At 44.0% G+C, this 15,996-nt stretch overlaps 1 protein-coding gene across 1 annotated transcript in view; it reads left to right on the top strand.

Annotated features, from left to right (window-relative positions):
- Nucleotides 1-14,978, top strand: part of LOC146207313 (cadherin-like and PC-esterase domain-containing protein 1) — a 55,618-nt gene extending 40,640 nt beyond the window's left edge. Inside the window, exons 16-24 of the mRNA XM_084576500.1 lie at nucleotides 487-676; nucleotides 2,577-2,763; nucleotides 3,789-3,915; nucleotides 4,843-4,985; nucleotides 7,367-7,590; nucleotides 8,020-8,121; nucleotides 9,123-9,210; nucleotides 10,733-10,879; nucleotides 14,868-14,978. Of these exons, the coding sequence (XP_084432626.1) occupies nucleotides 487-676; nucleotides 2,577-2,763; nucleotides 3,789-3,915; nucleotides 4,843-4,985; nucleotides 7,367-7,590; nucleotides 8,020-8,121; nucleotides 9,123-9,210; nucleotides 10,733-10,879; nucleotides 14,868-14,978 (1,319 nt within the window). The remainder of the gene's footprint in view (nucleotides 1-486; nucleotides 677-2,576; nucleotides 2,764-3,788; nucleotides 3,916-4,842; nucleotides 4,986-7,366; nucleotides 7,591-8,019; nucleotides 8,122-9,122; nucleotides 9,211-10,732; nucleotides 10,880-14,867) is intronic.
- The last annotated feature ends 1,018 nt before the right edge of the window (nucleotides 14,979-15,996 follow it).

Genomic DNA, 15,996 nt, shown 5'->3' with positions numbered 1-15,996 from the left:
TCAAATCACATTCTTTTTTTTCTGTTTTTTATTACATGGAAGTATACTTCAAAAACTTTCCTTGCTACCCAGTTCTTGGCTGATCCCCCTCTGTGGGTACGTGCCATATGTTATGTGGTCAACAACAACAACGTCAAGTGGTCTTTTTTTTTTTCTCGTCGAAGGAAGATAATCGTTACATCGATTCTCGTGCTGCATAACATCCGCGGAAAGATTTCCACCAAGTCTCCAACTGAACAGCGTAAGCCCTTCGCGGTGTAAGCCCATATAAGATCGGTTCATAGAAATTGACTGCATCTAATCTCATCAGTAGCAAGGGGGCTGTGCTTTTACGCGCCCTCGTTTCATACAATGGAGACGCATGTTCGCAGAATTACAATGCCGTTGACTAAAATCCGGCTCTGTGAGAAACGACTGAAGCGCGATGTACGCAGCGGCTACAGAGGTCACTACAGACCTTCCTGCACTCGCTTGCTTTGCTTGCAGACCCGACAGCGTTGCCATACCTCCGCCTTCTCCGTGTCTCTCCGGAACGAAGTTTAGACCCTGTCTTCCACCCAAACAAGACAGAGTACCACATCGATGTGCCTTACGAGCAGACGACAGTGGAAGTCCACGCCAAAGCCCTCTACTGCAACGCTGAAGCCCGCCTCGACGACAGGCTGGGTCCGGCCAGGTGTGTGCCCTGTCATAGATGGGACACGGGTGCAGAGCACGCGACATCGCACGCAAAGCACTGTTCCCGGGCATCGAATGGCGGGTTATACACACAACATGGCGTGCAGAACGTGCGCGCTCATTATTGCAGATGAAGCACGACAAGAAAGTGTGTGCTTTCAGTATTCATTACACAGTATACTTGTAGACTATTCAAGTTCGATTACCAACCTCATATTTCTAACAATACCCTTGGTAATTATGCCAAGTAAAACATGGTCAGGATTAGCACAGGGGTATCCTGATTAGAATCGCTAAATTAAATTTCTTTCACAAACATTTCGTGATGTTTGGTTCAATGGGCATTCATCATAGCCTGCAAACATTTCGAAACTTCACAAAGAGGTAAGTGAAACCATTGGTTGCCTTTACAAAATCATTGACCTCTTGCCAGTTTTTGTGAAAGGTGTGTGTACACCGCAGGCTACTTTTTACTAGATTATCTTATCAGGCCCTGGTCAGGGGAACCACAGCTTGATAAATATCAACTTAGTAATTATCAGCTGTGCAAAATATTTCATTCGAGATATTTACGGTTGAGGCCGGAGAGCTTACCAACGTCGTCATTGTATGAAAACATAATGTGCGGAAAGGAAACCGTGTCTACATATTTCGTGTGTTACAGTGCACCAACCGCAATCGTTTTTATCCTATCGTTCATGAGCGTCCTTCTATCAAGCAGCCACTCAGACAAAGAATAAACTTAGTCCTTAAGGCAAGGACTAATTACGAAAAACAGGAAAGTAACCACCTCATTCCAGTTGCTCAGAAAAAAAAAAAAAAAAGTCTAAGTTGGTCTTTTTTATAGTTTTGTCCCTTCAGGAGTATATTTTAATAAGCCACAAAAAAAGCAATGAATTAGAAGTGACCTAAAATGGTTATGTTCTTCTCTGTGAAGCATGATTTCATATTTTTCTCATGCCAACTTGGCTGTACGATCGTTCGTTTTAGCGATTTTGTGCCATGCTTATAGAGTGATTTCTCTGTGTAAACGATCCCGCTGAGTCCCGCCTTTCGGGAACTCTACTCATGAGCTATTAAAAGCTTTCGCCTTAACATTTAGCAAGTACATCACACATAGCAAAATGTTTAGGTATAAAGTGCCTATTCGTTCTTGTTTTTAGCCATATCTAACATTTAACAAGTACAGAATTTTTTTAAATACTCCTCGAATGTTCGTGTAGTTCTTGTGATAAGTTTTCTTTCAGCAACCTTATTGCACATCAGGCATGAACAACACATAAGACGCCACTAAAAGGGTTGAGGCAATTGGCGCGCTTAAAATGTCAAGCATTAATTGCTAAACAAACAGAAACGATGCTTTTTCTTTTTTTTTTTTTTTTACACATGGTGTGACGTGGCACACTCTTTCGAGCACTTAAAGCTAGGAAATTTTACAATTCAACCCAGTAACTTCTGTTTTCGCAGTTTTCAGGGGCAACCCTAAGAGCTAGATCAGCACAGAGACTCCAACACAAGCGTGGAGATCATATTTTACTGAAAACGTTACATTTAGCTAGTTCCTTCCTATGGTTATAAACGTCATCAAAAGCTGCTTTCTCGGGTATTCCCGGTTCGTTTAAATGCAGGCTACGTCGAAGACACCATAGATCGAAAATATACGTACCAAATATTTCGATGGTTCCTCCCCTAGTAAAACGGTGATTGCAATGTATTTTGGCAAACATTCAAATTAGTAACATTTTGAACATGACACACACTTTCTCCTTTGCCCAAGTCGCTAAATACACCGGCTTTGTGAGACTGATGTGCGTTGTATAAGCTCTTTGAGTATAATTAGCGTTTTTGGTCGAGTTGCCCCAGGATGGATTGGCTTATGACGACGGACACCATCGCAGGCCGGTGAATTACACGCTCGGTCTCGGCTTCAACCGCATCAGCGTCGTGGTCGTGGACATCAGGCACGCCGAAGCGCGGGTGGCCAACGCCTACGTGCTCAGCGTCTTCAGGCGCGAGCGACCGTCAAGACAGAGCGCCTCACTGCAGCACGTTGCAGGCCGCTACTCAGTCTGCAGCCTCAAGCAGGTGAGGTACGATCAACCAACCTTCTCTATTCGAGCACGGCTAGGCCGGGTTTCGACACAGTGCGCCGCTTGGTGCCGATAAGTGTTAAATTTTGCGGCTTCTGTTAAGTATACCCTTTTTACTACACCTTTAGATAAATAGAACTCTTTTTTAGACTCAGTACTTTGTTTGCAGTGGTTCGGAGGGGAGAGGGGGAAGTAAAAGCCCTGCCGAAAAACCGACAGAACTGTGTTAAACATACTATAAAATATTGTGTAGCTCTGTTGCGACGACAGACTTTTCTGGTGTTCTGTAGTTTCTTCTGTAGTTAGTTGTCCTGTAGCATATTTCTATTGTAACAATAACAAAAATTCAAATTTTACTCATATCAGTGTTTGTTGCCATAACAGATTTACTCTCAAAACACGCACAGCAACTCTGTTGTGACAACAGAAAATTATTGTTTATTTTTTTTCGGCAGGAGCTGACAAACAAAAGCGATTTATTTTGTACGCATATAAAAACATTACGGCAAACGCTCCTTATAGATTGAAAGGTATATATAGAGATTAACTGTAAAACAGTGTCATCTGGCGTGGTTGATTCGCTATTTTAAAACGAAGAAAGAGCGCGCGAGTACATGGTGAGTGCCAGGGACACATACCGCCGCTTTAGTTTATCCTGTCAAACACTGCTTTTTCACTACCGAAATAACGGGCAGGATGGCAAAAAGATAGCAACAGGTAAAACTTGTACCAGCAGTTCGAAAACGGCAGTCTTACAGGGAGTTACAAAGAAAACACACACGTAATAAATGAGTAAATGTAGAATCAAGCAAAGAGTTGAGTCTGACAGGTCAAAGTCAAAGAGAAATAAGATGAAATAAAACAGATACAATCAAAAGCAATGATGCAAAGATCTTTACATTGCTTAATAGGTAAACATTGATGGGTAATTCCTGCCTTCAACATTGCATCCTGCGAATGCCACGAACACTATGTAGTTGGCGTAAGTTATTAACGCTTCTCTTGCATTCTGTTCTGCAGAGCTGTGGGCTAGTGATTTACCCCAATGAGGCTTGCGGGCTTCAAAGGGAGGGCACTGAGAAGACTTGGTCGTCAATGGTCCTCAGGCTGCAATCACTCGACGCCTGTCAGTCAGGGCACGAAGACGGTGAGGATGATTCATATTCGGCACCCAAGAAAATGTTACTATTTTATTCCAATTCAAAGCCTTCTTTCCTGCTTGAAATCATATAAAACATGCCTAGAGCTTTATGAAATGCCAGCACTCTCAGTTAACCCTTCGGCCGCCACGATGCGGTGGTAATGGCACTCAGACCATCACTGTACCGAGCCTACAAATACGCTTACATGTGAGTGTAAGCGTGAAGGCTTGTCTACACTTCGTTTCACATGGTGCATGCAGCACAATGAAAAGTAAGAGTGGCCTGGGCCAATTGTAATGAAGCGAACTACGTGATTTTGTTCCTGCGCGCCTGTCGACCACGGTATAAGTATGGTAGGAACAAAATCATGGTGTGGGCATCATTACCTTTCCTAGTGTTGCAAACAGTTTACACTACAAAACTTTTGCATTCCTCGCTCAGCTTGCCACAGTTACAGCAGTCTATACTGTATAGACGGATCTAGTTGGGGCAGCCGAAGGGACATATGTAAAAATTTATTGCAAGTAGCAGCTTTCACGAGTGATCCTTGCGCTCAAGCGCTATCGCATATGCCTGCACGAATTACCCAGACACAAACTCAGATCCATATGTATCAGCAGCGCAAACACAATCAGAGGAAAAGAAGACTAAGATAGGACAGAGCGCTCTGTCCTATCTTAGTCTTCTTTTCCTCTGATTGTGTTTGCGCTGCTGATACATATGGATCGTTACCAACTAGCCCGACAGATCGTGTTATACAAACTCAGAGACTGTAACAAAGTAGCTGTGATAACATTGCAGGTTTTATGTCCCAAAGCACACCTCTCCGGCGCTGTAGATAAACGTGACGAGAACATAGAGCAGAATCTGCACATAATGGGTGTTCAAATATGCCGATACGAGTAAATTTGCTCTGCTAACTATCTTTACAGGTCGATGGCTGCTTCCTTGCATTGACTGCGCGAATCAAGAATCCTGCGTTTGGAGCATGGCGCGATGGGCTCCCTTCCGCTGTCGCTACCCCGAAGTGTCCAACGCTTCCCTTCAGAGTTGTCTGGACGGGAAGAAGGTGAGGGTTTCGCTATAGGCCGCCAACAACTGCGAATCCAAGGTCTCTTGCAGTGTTTTATGCCTCCCCAACCGACTGCTTTTGCTTGATGCAGTTCAAAGAAACTGCACTCCAGACTGTTGCCTGTGAATATTTAACTGTTGTTTTGTGGTCAGAATGCGCAGCTGCATCAGATTCGAATTACGAACTCATCAAAACCAGACATTCCCGAATGAGTAGCATGTCTTTTGATACATTACTTCACTGTTATAAAAGTAAATTAAAGCTGTAATTTCTTATTGACGACCACTGAATGTGCCTTATAGTTGCGAACAATACATTTAAAAGCAGATTTACGCTCATGGTATGCGGTCCACGTAAGGAGGGAAGCATGTGATGGCAACACAGTTCTTTTGAAGTTAAGCCAAAGCAATGTTGCGTGCGCTTAACTGTGGAACCACAGATTGGTAAAACATAATGTAACCGCGGTTCCTCTAGTTAAAAAAGCTTCTGCAAACGTAATTCCTGCCTTCAACAACCCACCGCCCACCTGTCAGCAACGAGCTTGCGTTATCAGCAATTTATACTCGTGTTACTGATGGCCTGGAAGTCCAAACGGATGGCCAGGTGCAACGTCGGGAGACCTGAGAACAAGCATAACAGGTTTCAGAGGGTTACACAGATGCCAAGATTAGATGATGAAGAATACGAAAATTCCTATATGGTGTTCGTCCTAACAAAATGGACACAATTCCAAAAAGGTCCTCAATGCCAGCTAAACAATTGCGCTCAGGTGCTGAGCTTTTGAGCGCTCTGGCAGTGCTCTTGCACGCCGATTCCCGTCTCTCTGTTCGGCGCCTATCGAAGTTTTACGAATGCGTCAGCATCGTATGACTATGTTTGCAGTTTCACGTCATCAACGAGCTTATCCGCACGATTACGTTCGAACGAATGAGTTTATAAAAAAAAAGAATGGTTTCGTCAGATAGAGCATCAAAAAATCCCTTATGGGAAATAGGGAGGCGCGTGTTCATTAACAAGTTAATTATTTAAGTCAATCAGACGTCGAAATAGCCAAGAAGGGTAATGTCGACGTCCAAAAGTGGTCACGTGGTACTCGACTTCCGGTGACGTAGGCGTAACTTTCAGTGGCAGGAAATTTGAAATGCTTGAAAGTGAACGAGCGGGAAAGGGCGTGATTTGCGTGCACAAATGAGTGAGAATAGTTAAAAAAATGTAGAAAGAGAGGTAATCAATCAAATGCAGTCTGAAAAAATTCAGAGAGCGCTGCAGAACCTGCAGTGCAGAAATGCGGAAGCCTGAGCGTTGCTGCTGCACACCGTACATCGCACGTCCTTTGTCGAAGACAACCAGCGTTCCGTTGAATGCATCAAAGTTCACCGGCGCTCTATAACTGGTTTACAGGAAAGGAAAGACGCAGTATTTGTCAATCGCGGAATCTCGCTGACACATATCGCGGACAACACAGTAACACTCAGAATTACGCATTTCTCCAATGCAGATTCTACAGTGATCTAGGAATTTTTTTTTTTTTTTTTTTTCAGACGCAACAGTACTTTTCGCCGTGCCTATAAAACCATGCCGTGCCATAAAAAACCATTCCGTGCCATATAAGACCATGTTCAAGGTCTGTGCGTGGCGCACCAGGAGGTTAAATGGAAGGTTAATAACGGGCGAGATTCGGCAAGCTCATGGCTGCGGAAAGACTGGCTCTGAGAAAGAAAATGCCAAGTTAACAAAGAGGTTTGAACTAGCTGGAGGCTCGCACTGGAATTCATTGGTAAGCACGCAGACAGGCAAGGGCATACAAAAAAAGATGAATCAGGACAAAGTGCAGCTTCGTCTGTCTCCTTTCTACGATCTTGTTTGCGTGATGTCAAAAGCAAAAACAAAACAAAAAAAACAAAGAAAGGAATTCCTTTAGTCAAACCTTACGCACCGATGACTGACAACATCAAAAAGTCTAATAATGAAAATGCTGGCTAATTCGGCGACCTACATTCGCGAAACGAATAATGCGGACCATGCTTCCGCATTCAAGCCCTTCTGACGCATTATGTAACAAAAATGGAAAAGTGTGCTGCATTTACGTAAAAGGGCGAAAACAAATGTAACTTGGATAGGCATCAAACAACCAAAGACTACTCTTTTATACGTGACGCGCGATTAGAGTGACTTCCAAAGTGTGTTCTGTATTCTTCTTTCCGTGACTGTACGTACATGTACGTGTACGGAAAAGGGAATGCGACATTGCGCAGTTCTCGAACACCTTGGATATAGAATTGGAGTGTCAAAATGCTTCGCTGCATGAAGTATAAGTGCTCAATATGATAGGCCGTCAGTCAGTAAAAGCACGTTCGACATCACTTCCCTTGTGGTCGCGGCAGCTTCTCTTCCTGGGCGACTCGACCAACCGGGGCGTCATGTACTACGTGCTGATGCGGCTCAACGGCACGTTGGGCGAGTGGCACCGCAGCCACGGCATCGCTCTGCACGCTCAGCGACTCAACGGAGGACGCACCGCGGCGGGCTTCGCCTACTACCCGCACTTTTGGATGCCCCCCAACCGGCGCCCGACGCTGGCCCGCACGCTGGCCCGCCTGGTGGACAGGTAAGGACGGCCACCCAAATACGGCCTTGTACAGCAGAGCAACGCAACTTCAGTCAGGGCGTTGCGCTAAAAGCACGTTACACACGTGTATCTTTTCCACGCTGCCCAATCACAACGTTCTCGCTTCCCTGTAAGCCATGCAGTGCGACGTGCGTTAAATGGCAGAGAAACAGTTCTTTTTTTTTTTCTTTTTTTTTTTTTAACAGAGTGTGGAAAATCAGTAGATAGGGAGTCCGGCAGAAAAAGTACCGTCTGTATTACGGCGTCCTCGCATTGAATGTGTCTGATTTCGGCACTGAAAGTTATGCGCTGACCACAGTTAAAAGGGAGTTGAAAGCTACATACGCACTTTCTACGGGGGAATGCCGAAGGCAGGAATGAAATGCAACATCTGCGAGCAGCATTTCTTTTTCTTGCAAAACTTTTCAGCATGCCACCGCTGGAGAACAGTGAAACGACAGTACTGGTGGTTGGTGGAGTGCAGTGGCTGAACATCAAGCAGCTGTACGCGTTGACGACGGCGCTGAAAAGGTGCGTCGCTTCGAGAAGCGTTCTATCGCGCATCAGATGGAAGCTTATTCGAATGTGTTTCCTTCCAAGTTAATAGGCATCATCAAATGACAACCTTCATTACTATAACACCCTTTAACCATGTAGCTTTGATAGTTTTATTGCGAAAGCAATACTACTCTAGGTTTCGAGCCTTCAGCTTGGCGCGGCCGCACCCAAGTGACGCTGTGACGTCACATCCCCCGTGACACTAGGGTGAGAGCTGGGCTACCAACTCAAGCGGTCGGCGTAGCGCGGTCGCAGCCATGGCGCAGCGCGTGATGTCACACCCCACGTGACACAAAAGCAGTCGGCGTGGCGCGCTAGAGGCGCTCACGTGATACGTGACGTCAGGCACTTTCATACGGCTTGGTTAAAGCGGGGTCTTATATGTGGGCTGGCAGGAGCTGCCAACTTAGGTCTCTCGTTTCACATGGGACGGTTATGTCAGAATCAGCCTGCTAGGACCCTGTCATTCACGTTACCCCTATAGGCCACTAAGGCACGTTCAAATGGGTTGGTTAAAGCGGGCTTTATATGTGGGCTGAGGAAGAAGAAAAAGAGAAGAAGAACGCTCGGTCACCCGCAGCTAATGCTTTCGCTCAATATTTGGTTCAGCAGCGTTGAGTCCTTGTAATTTTTGTTGCAAAGTTTGTTTCTTTGTTTCCAGTCTACACATACTAGTGTTTGATTTAGGTGCTCAGAAAAGCCACTGGTGCATAGAAGAAATTATGTCACACTTACCAGTTGCTTTCAAGATGAAACAAGTTTTGTTTCTTTTGACTTATTCGCGCTTCGATGCCCTGGCGTAATGAGACTTCATATTACTCTTCGTTTTGCATATGCAGAGTGTCATGATTCATGAAGTATAGAGTCCAAGCAAACATTATAAATTTTGTAGCGCGTCACTGATCGTCACTTGCTTGACTTGCTGGCCATTTACTATGGTGTTATAACAAGTAAGAGATGTAATCTTTTCGCAGCATTGGTCTGGATAAAGCCAAGATAATAATAAAGACATTCGGATCTGGTTTCCATCAGAGGGCAGACGGAGGTCAGCAAATGGGCTCGGTAAGTATCGACTACCGCACACTGGGAATGTGTTTTTAATACGAGCCAGCGACAAAGCGTTCGTTTCGCAGATATGACCTTGGCGAGAGTGTGCGTAGATTGACGGCCTTAGAGATAGGTGTTTGCGCTCCCGTACAGCCGAAGGAAGTCACACGCCTATATACAAAATCGTGGTGTCTACCGTTGTCTGATGGCAGATTAACATATTTATTTGCCGAACGGCATTGGAGAATTTCCTGGCTAAAAGCTGCTTAAGTTGCTTGATTCAGTTCAAAAAAACATACATGCAGTAGCCCATTTTCAGAAGTATACCTTAACAATTGTCACACAGAAAGCAGTTTCTATCAGTGAAACATTATCACATTTCTGGAATATATGCGTTGACTATATTAGCTCTTTTTCATTAAACAGAATGAATGAGCAAAACATGCAAGCTAGCATGCAGACACAGACGTAAGCAGACACAGAAATCGAGTAAACAGCCAAGTAGCTATAAAGAAAGGTAGTAAATTACGTTTCTGGAAAGTGTCTTCGCAATTATGTTCTCTTACAGCCCACGGCACGTTTAAGTCTTCATAGAGCGTGAACAGGTTATCAGCTAACATTTGAAATAATAATGCAGACACACAGTACATCCCGTGTATCAGCTCTCATGCGCACGATAACGCAGAATACTTGTACAGGTGTCTATGTATAGGATAACAACACACGCGTCCGAAAAATTCATTGTTCGTAACAACTTACAATTGTACAGATTAAAAAAAAAAAAGATTATTCGTTTTTATTTTAGTTGTCGTAGCCCTCACTAAATTGTAATGGTTAATATGATTAAATACTGAAGTGTAACAGACTTCTTATTTCCATTTCAAAGCCAAAATTATGTCATGTGATGGCACCGAGTGAAGCCATACCGTTTATCTGTCACCTTTCTTGAAGGGGCCTGCCAATGTTTGCTGAAGCGGGGTGTCTTTTTTTAAATAATAATACTTATTGCCTCAGGGCATAATAAAATATGTAAGAAAATTTAAAGGGTATTATTAAATAAAAAAAAAAGGTGAGCGGTTCTAATAAAGTTCAAAAAGGGAACGATGATAAGGCCCTTGCGTCCATGCAATGTACGAAGATGGGTTGTTCGACTCTGAATATTCTTAAGAAAATAAAAATCATCGGGTACATATGTTCACTGCCGCGCACGTGCCATCATTCTTCAATTTATTTCTTCTCTTTCGCTAAATTGTGCACGTAACTTTTATTACTTTCAATACACTAGCCCTCTGTCAAGGTGAACTGATCAAATCTTTCAACAGTTTGCATAATTGAGCTGATTAAGTGAAACGGCGGCTCAGCCCCTGTGCACTTCCAACCTTTCTTTTTATTTTATTTTTATTTGAGCACTTATGTTTTCCTTAGCTGATAAGTTTGCTGAAAATCTCCACTTGGCTGCGTGATATGGCACATTGGGATGTCACGTCACCGGAAATTTCTCCTTATTTCCATGTCATTTCTTCTATATCATCTTCAGAGGAGCCAGGAGGCGTTGGGCCGCACCAACCGCGAGCTCGTCCGCCGAGCTGTCGAACTGGGCATGGAGGTGGTGGACACGTTCAACATGACTTCGGCGCGGTTCATGGACTTCATGCAGGGAAATTGCGCGTGCCATTTTCACAAGGTATATGGGGACACTTAAAGGGAAGGTGCATCTGTTTTAGATTTCGATGATTTTCGAGTGGTTTAATGATTATAGCTTGCACTTAAAGCATGCGAAATATTTTGGCGCTAGCATTTGAAACAATGGCGCAATCAGCGATTAACACCGCGACGGCTATCAGGCTTCACTGCACTGCTCAGCGACGCATGATGACGTCATTGACGGTACCGGTACGTTTTCTGCATAGACACACTTGGTTTGAAGAAATAAAAACAAGGCTGCCGAAAACAACGCCCTAGAAATGTCGATTAGCACCGTCAGAAAATGCGCAGCAGGATGTGGGCGAAGGCAACGCACATCAGAAATGGTACCGTCCGTGACGTCATCACCGAACTTCTCCGCAGAACTTTTGTGCTGTGAGGAGAAGCTCGAGTTTTAATCGTCGATTACACCATCAGTGTAAAGGCTAGAGCAAAAACACTTTACCTGCATTACCTACGACCTATGTAGATTTGAATCCTTGAATATCGCGAAATTCTCGAAAAGTGATGCAGTTGCTCTTTAAACGCATGTGTAAGCATATATGTACATCTGATAACGTTCGTCCATCTGAATGGGAAAATTCAGCTTTACATGCATTTCGCGAATGGAATTTCTGGTTTTAATTATTTTATTTTCTATTCAGCGCCTTATTCAAACGTTAACCAATATCAAAATGTGACCGGTTGAGCATTATTCGGCTAGCTTGGTGACTTTTCCGTCGACATAATTTGAGTGCGCACCATCCTATTCCTGCACTCGAGTGAATATGTATGGTTCCATGAATTTTTGCCACTTCCAGCTCTGCGGCTTAATTATCTCAAACGCTGAACAACGCTTAGAGTCATGTGTATTCCGTAGGTTACTCTCACCGTCTGTAGAGACTCCTGATGCACCTTCACTGTGTTACATATATGAGTTATGAAAGGTTGTCGCCTACTAACGCTCGTTATCTAATTTTGGAGTTTTGTAATTTTAACTTCTTTCTAGCGCCTAATAGGAGACAGCGAATTGGTACTATATTTCCTTGTCAGCATTCTTCGTGCTATTCATGCATGCAAAATGAGCAGAAGTGAACATAATAACCCTTCGTTTCGCGTTCATGTGCTCAGCAACACCAACTTCATTTCTGCAATGCACCCGGAGTGCGGCGGTGCAGTAGGCGGCTTCCTGTTGCGGCTAAAGGTTGCGGCGGGAAAAATTCGACCAACGCGCAAGTGTGCAACGCCGAAGAAAGATGGCGCGCGCGTTCCATCTCGCATACGGTGCCTCAATGCCTTTCGCCTTTACCTCGCATAGGGTGCCTCGATAGCTCCACGTCTGATCTCGGAGCGCGGTGGTAAAGCCACCCAGTGCAGGGGGAAAGGGGCGGGGAGGGAAGCGTTCCACCCTTCCGAAGTACGTGGTGCTGAAACTAGCAATGTGCTGGCAAAAGCAAAGAATATTTTGTTCTTCTGAGTATAAATTGCATGTATTAGCACGAAGTGTATGAAGAATGGTACGGCAGCCAGACGCCCGACACATTCGTTTAAGAAGGTTCGATCGAGCATAGACATTTAATGTTTCGCGTGAAATTCCGCCCCATCATGCATGTTTGCTACAAAAACTTCGTTTAAACCTGGCTTTCACGCGCAGGTACTTGAATTTAATTGGGCAAGTGGACTCCCCGGAAAGTTCAACTTGTGGCATCCCCGAGACTGTGGACCGTATATTATTGGTGGGCCCGCTGTATGCGAGTGAAATAAATGTGCTAGTCGCTTCCTTGAAACGTTTGGAGAAGGCCTCTGTAGGAGGAACTGCCGCTGGGCGCTTGGCAGGACAAATGGAAGGGTGTCCAGGCAGTGCAGGCTCTTTGCCATTTTTTGTGTGCCAGCGGACTTGACTCGCGCTTGTAAACCAAGCTACCGTGCCTGTATATATATTTTTATATGCATTCTTCCACGTTTTCACCCATCATGATCTTCTTTCTTCTACCCCTCCCCTTCCCCAGTGCAGAGTAGCAGGCCAATCATTCCGGCCAACCTCCCTGCCTTTCCTTTCAATAAATCCATCTACATATCAAAACACTTCATGTGAGCCATTCCATAATGAATTCAAGGTTTGCCTGAAGGCGGTGCCTCCATATACCTATATATGGAGGTCGATTATATACAATCCTTGCAGATTATATAAAAACGACGCTGGTTGTATGATCATTTGGATGCCGCCTTCACTGAGTGTGTGTGTTGGACTCTGTGGACAGAAATGGATGATAGCGGTTGCGGTTAACTACTAATTCGCAAACGTTCGGTAATTAATTATTTTATTAGTCCCTTTGTTATGCATGTTTGTAAACGTAATCTTGAAGACTATGTTCATGCCAAGCTTTCAGAAGTTGCCGAAATACGGCGGCTTTTAAGATATTTTCTGCCCATTCCATATGCTTTTTCTCAGTGTGAGTCCAGTGCCTATGCAATGTATGCATCCGAGCGACAAGTTCCAGAATGAGGTGCAAAAACCAGAACATCATTTTATGGTTATCCAAACGCTTATTATAATTTAGCAAGTTCTTTAAATTAGATTATCATCTGATGATTCATTCTTGAAGACTACGATCACAAAATAGAGCCCAAAGTTGCTTATCAAAATGTTAATTAATAAATTTCGACTAATTAGTAACTAGCAAGTTTCGTAAATTAGATCAGTCTTCAGTAAAAAAATCCAGAATAAAGTGAATAGTAAAAATTTTAATTAAAAACCCCGGTTAATAAGTCACGTAACCGTAACCGCTATAACGCCATCTTGCGTCCACCGAGATCAACGAATACTGTATGAAGGCATAATCCAGTGACCATCGGCGTCACATTTTCCTAAAATCTGTGAAGATTAAAAGCACATACAAAAGCATATACCTTGCACATACAGCCTTGCATAATAGCCTGCCGAGTTCTCCACAGCGAACTACATTGTTGCTCAGTTCATTTTGTTGCAAAAGCAACACTACGACTACCAAAGCGAGACCTCGAGTGGCTGCAGATACGCCGTGAAGAGGCTTGAAGAGGCGAATGCCGTGAAGAGGCGAATGCCGTGAAGAGGCGTAGCTACGGTCTCCTCATAACAGAAAAAAGAAAAGTCAGCCTGCCATTACATTTGAATTCACGTTACCCCTAACCACGGGCAGGAGCTGCCAACTCGGGTCGCTCCTTGGGATATGGTGGCATCAGAATCAGCCTGCCAGAACCGTTTGCATTCTCGTTACCCGACACGCAGGCACGTCCATACGGCATGGTTGAAGCGTGACTTTATATGTGGGCTGGTAGCTCACGCTCTCGCGTCATACCCTTAAAGGATGAGCTTAAGTGTCCCAATAATGTAGCACCTTACACTGATAGCGCGTGATAGGGGACTAATGTAGCAGGCAAAAGAAGCTTCCGCCGTTGCTTTCGCAATTCAACTATGGTTAACCAGAGCTAGACCACAACTAATTTTTTTCTAAAAGCACTTGCTGCTGGGCTAGTTGGTTTCGGTTCATAATTAAATAATTTTAAGGCGCAAAAAAACAGAAAAGACACATAGGTAGACACAATGGCGCTTCGTCCTGTCACCTACCTATGTGTCTTGTCGCTTTAAAATTATTTAAACTAATTTTGTATCTTGATGCCTAAAGTAACTGATATACGTGTATACAACACGTTTTTATGCGTAACGCGATGAAGTCTGTTCCTGCTGAGCGATGCAGCCCTTTCGCGAAAGGAGGCTTGACGGTATCGCTTCCTTCGTCGTGGAGACTCATGTAACACTTTTATTCCGGAATGGCTGAAGTTTGACTTCGCTGTCATTGCTGTCCGGAGTTGCTGGGAGATTGGCTCGTGGTCGTACTGGGCTACGAGTATGCGGCCATGTTCGAATAGGCGTCACCGTGCAGTGTATTCCTTGCGACGCAGCCCTATATTTATTCTTTGCTTTTTTTTTCTTTTTTTTTTTACTCCAGGTTGTCAGCGATTCCCTGACAACGTACCGTGTCGAAGGCCCCGTGAACCAGGCGTACAGTGACATCCTGCTAAGCCGTCTTTGTCAGCAACGGAAATCAGAGCCGGCGTGAAGAAGCGTCCCGTAACGTCTGGGCTGAAAGCTACCGCGTCTTTCACACAAAACAGGCGACTGTGAGGCCCCACAACTGCCAGCTATTCAAGTCTCGAGCTGAGGACGTAGAAGGAGTGAAAGTGAAAACAACTATGCATCAGCCGATCCCGCACCGGAAACAGTCGGCTAAATGGTCCAGTGTAAAGCAATAACTTCCATAAAAACAATTTCGTCAGCGTGTAATATTTATGAATGCCTTTGGCGTCCATATAGTTATGAACGGGTTTTCATTAGCCTTACTTGCCGTTTCGCCCTGTGGTTAACACTGCTAAAAACAGTGCATCACTTTTGTAATGACACAAAATGTTCACAATTCGCGTGCATGATATTCTACGTTACGGAGAGCATAAAAATTGCAAATGGCAGTGAAAAGTACTGATAAACATGTATGTGGCTTTATACTTAAGATAATATCGGCGCAACAAAGCATTTATTTTAGGTGCTGTTATCAGCACATCACACTCCCATAATGTGTTCACTTCAAAATGGAGTAACCCCTTCTGTCTTGAAGTTGTCAGTTGAGAGATTTTGCCTTATCAAAATATTTGCTAAGTACCTCTCAATCGTCTAATGAAAGAGGTATCATTTTCAATAGATTTCTTATTCTATGCTTAAAAATGATGTGTTGCTCGTCAGAAAGCAGAAAGTGAAAGTTCTTGATTTCTATCTGGACTTGCAAGTGATCATATTTGTGCGTTAAAAAGTGTTTTTTTTTTTTTTCGTGTATTATACAGACAGGAAGAGAAATGAGACAAAACTCTTACAGTTTTCGTGCAGGTTCAATCAACTAGGCTTCGTTTGAAAGTACATTCCACAGAATTACTTCGGTCCCGACTTCTCACAGACGCCTGATAGATATTACCGAGACTGAACTTCATAAAGGGCGTCCGCAAAATCTTTTCAACGGCAGGTGGTCTACAAGGAGATGTGACTCTATGAGAGCGTGTTATTTTCTCTCTACTGAGTACAGCGACTGA

The sequence above is a fragment of the Amblyomma maculatum genome, chromosome 1, assembly GCF_055883805.1.
Source record: "Amblyomma maculatum isolate TAMU_Amacu chromosome 1, ASM5588380v1, whole genome shotgun sequence".
Lineage (NCBI taxonomy): Eukaryota > Metazoa > Arthropoda > Arachnida > Ixodida > Ixodidae > Amblyomma > Amblyomma maculatum.
The sequence above is the reverse complement of the archived record's forward strand: the minus strand, read 5'-3'. Positions and strand labels throughout refer to the sequence as shown.